Source organism: Neophocaena asiaeorientalis, unplaced genomic scaffold, assembly GCF_003031525.2.
Source record: "Neophocaena asiaeorientalis asiaeorientalis breed wild unplaced genomic scaffold, Neophocaena_asiaeorientalis_V1.1 scaffold78, whole genome shotgun sequence".
Taxonomy (NCBI): Eukaryota; Metazoa; Chordata; class Mammalia; order Artiodactyla; family Phocoenidae; genus Neophocaena; species Neophocaena asiaeorientalis.
The window spans coordinates 19,226,450-19,229,162 of record NW_020175018.1 but is presented as its reverse complement, the minus strand read 5'-3'; the positions used below and the strand labels follow the sequence as shown (position 1 = coordinate 19,229,162).

General features: G+C 56.9%; 1 protein-coding gene across 1 annotated transcript in view; it reads left to right on the top strand.

Annotated features, from left to right (window-relative positions):
* Nucleotides 1-920, top strand: part of SEC16A (SEC16 homolog A, endoplasmic reticulum export factor) — a 33,811-nt gene extending 32,891 nt beyond the window's left edge. The window contains 1 exon segment of the mRNA XM_024762133.1: nt 783-920. Within this exon segment, the coding sequence (XP_024617901.1) occupies nt 783-848 (66 nt within the window). The 3' untranslated portion in view covers nt 849-920.
* Nucleotides 921-2,713: the final 1,793 nt, after the last annotated feature.

The window sequence follows — 2,713 nt, the reverse complement described above, 5'->3', positions numbered from 1 at the left end:
TGACTCCCTCACCCATGCTGACCTTGGCCTCCCTTCACCTGGTAGCTCGTGACCTCCAGGCCAGGAAGGTCATGAATGCTTCCTTTTATTTCTCTCCCTCCCAGGCTCTGGCCTGTGGAGGATGGACTGGCCGCCAGTCTGGGGAGCGCAGGTTGGGGGGCAGGGGTCTGTGGGGAGGTCTTGGCTTTCGGGATGCAAAGCCTCACCCGACACCGGCCTGTCCCTGCCCTCACCACCTCGTGTCCCGGCCTCGGGCTTCCTCGGGGGCGGGCCTCTGCGCCCTGCACCTTTCTCTCATCCCCGGCTGCCATCTGCTTCTCCATTCCACGATTCGGTAGTTGTTTTCTTCTCTCCTGTAACCTGCATCTTGCAGTTTATGCCTTTACAAAAGCTCCTTGACTGTCATTCCAGTTGGCATTTTCGCGGGAGCAAGAGGAAGCACCTGTGTTCTGTCCACGGCCTCCCCTGGGCATCCCTTGCACCCCTCGGTGGCAGGCCAGACCACGCTCTCCCTGGGCTCTTTAGACACCCAGCTGCTGGAGTCAGCCTCAGCCCACCACCCTAACCAAGCTGCAGGCACCTTTAAAGGGAATGCCAAGATGTGCTGCCGACTTGGTCTGTGACCGTGGGCTTGCAAACAGAATAAAACGAACAGAACGTGCCTGTTTGCTGAGGGAACGGTCTGTTCTGGCTTGTTCCGCAGACCTGCTGGTCCTTCCCCGAGGGCCCCCCGCCGTCGGGGACGGGCGTGCGGAGCTCAGTGCTGTCCCTTGTCGTTTCAGGCCTCTGCTGCCTCGGGAAGTTCAAGGATGGGAAGGATTGGCCAGAGGAAGTACCCAGCATATTGAGCTAGGATGGTCCCTGTCCTGGACTGGCATTTGGAACCCTGAAGTGATTACTCCACCAGGAGCTCATCAGACTGATTGCCTGCGACTCCCGTCTGTTCCCAAGTGGAGACGGATGCAGTGATTCAGAAATGATTTATGAAGCGTTGCCAGCATTAACTCCACACCTTCAGGAAGCTGGATGAAAAGAGGGAATCTGGGACTTACTAGAATCTTCCACCTGAAGGCATGATTTAAGGATCCCACATTCACAGTCATTTGAGGATGTTACACTAAGTGAAGCTGGAAGCATCTTGGCTACGGGAGGACTTTGCTTTTCAGTAACTAAGGCACCTCTCAAAACCTAACGGTGAATTACTGCCAGATAAATCCCAGGGTCCTTGAAGACGCTGGAAGGAAACAGCGCACCTCTGACTCAGAGAGGAACGCGGCCAGGGGTGCACGTCCTGAGGTGGTCAGCCCCCACCTCGCGCTGTTGAACCTGGAAGGATGCTTTGTCTCAAAGGAAACACGGGCTTCATTTAGCAACAATTCCGTTAGGTTTCGAGCGCGGCCCTCGCTGCTGACGTGTGTTTATCTCCTGTAGCGAAGATGTGTCCAGCCCTGTGTAATTTCCTGTGGCCTCGCTAGGACCATGACGCTTCCACGCAGCCGGAGGGACTGACTCTGCTGTCAGCGAGGGGCGGCTCCGTCGCTGGGACAGAGCCACAGGGGCCTCGTGCTCTGGCGTGACTGATCCGAGTTAATAAACCAGTGTCACAACTGTGACTGGTAAGTTTGGTTTGGACTGTTCCCTGCGGACCCGCTGAGGCCATGTGTTCTGGCCCGCCTTCACGGTGCAGTCCAGTTGTCTGGCCTCCTCTCACCATTGCGTCATTTAAGGAGTAGGTAACATCTTGAAGAAAGTGGCTTGAAATAATTTCTCGTCAGAAGCTCTGGAATCTGATCTTTCTGCACCGAGACCTTCCGTGGCTAATATCCTGACTCAGCCTGTGAACCTGCACAGGAAGACCTCCTCCTGGTGGACTCAGCTTTAAGGCTTCATCGACTGTTCTTAAAACTGTTCACTTTCTTCTTCAGTCTAAGGAAAAGATTTAGATATTTAAAAAAATCATTAGGAAATAATTTCTGTAGAACGCTGGGGGAACACGGTTTGTTGGGGCTTTAGTCCAAGGGTAGGGCTTGTGTGAGGGTGGGGTCCGCGCGGGCCGCTCTGGGCCACCTGCCGTCTAGGAAGGACTCACAGAACGGTTTCCAGAATGTTCCACTGATTCGTCCCTTTGGGAGAGGCCGACCTCGTCGACGGGCAGTCTCTCGCGTCCCAGGGTCAGCGCTCGGTGCGGTTCCTGGGCCGAGACCCACCTGGCGCCCTCGGCTTCCTCCTCAGCCCTGCCCGTCGTCCTCTGTGTCTGACTGCCAGCGACTTTTGATTCGAGAAGCTTCCTCTGAGGCGGGAGCTGCTATTTTTCCTAAGTGCACATTGTTAAATAAAATATTTTGCGCTCTCAAGCCCTTTCGCCATGTCTCCTTTTGTTGATTGGAAGCCCGTGGGGAGACCCTGGCCTCACCCGCCCCCTGTGGATTGGCTTATAGAGGCGCCCCGGGCCACTGCTTCCCGTCTTCTGCCAGACTCGCCCGTTAGGGGCTCCCAGGAAGAAGGGGCTCCTCTCTGATCGGCGGCGGGTGGGTGTGATGGGAAGACCCATCCTGATGGCAGTGACAATGAGGGCCCAGGGCAACGCTCTGCCTCCTAGTATCCCCTCTGCAGGGAAGGTCCCCCCCCCCCACTAGACGGAGAGGAGGGCAGGGGCTTCCGGGCGCGGGGAAGACGGGCAGCGGACCGGGGAGCGGGGCGGACGCGGGGACGG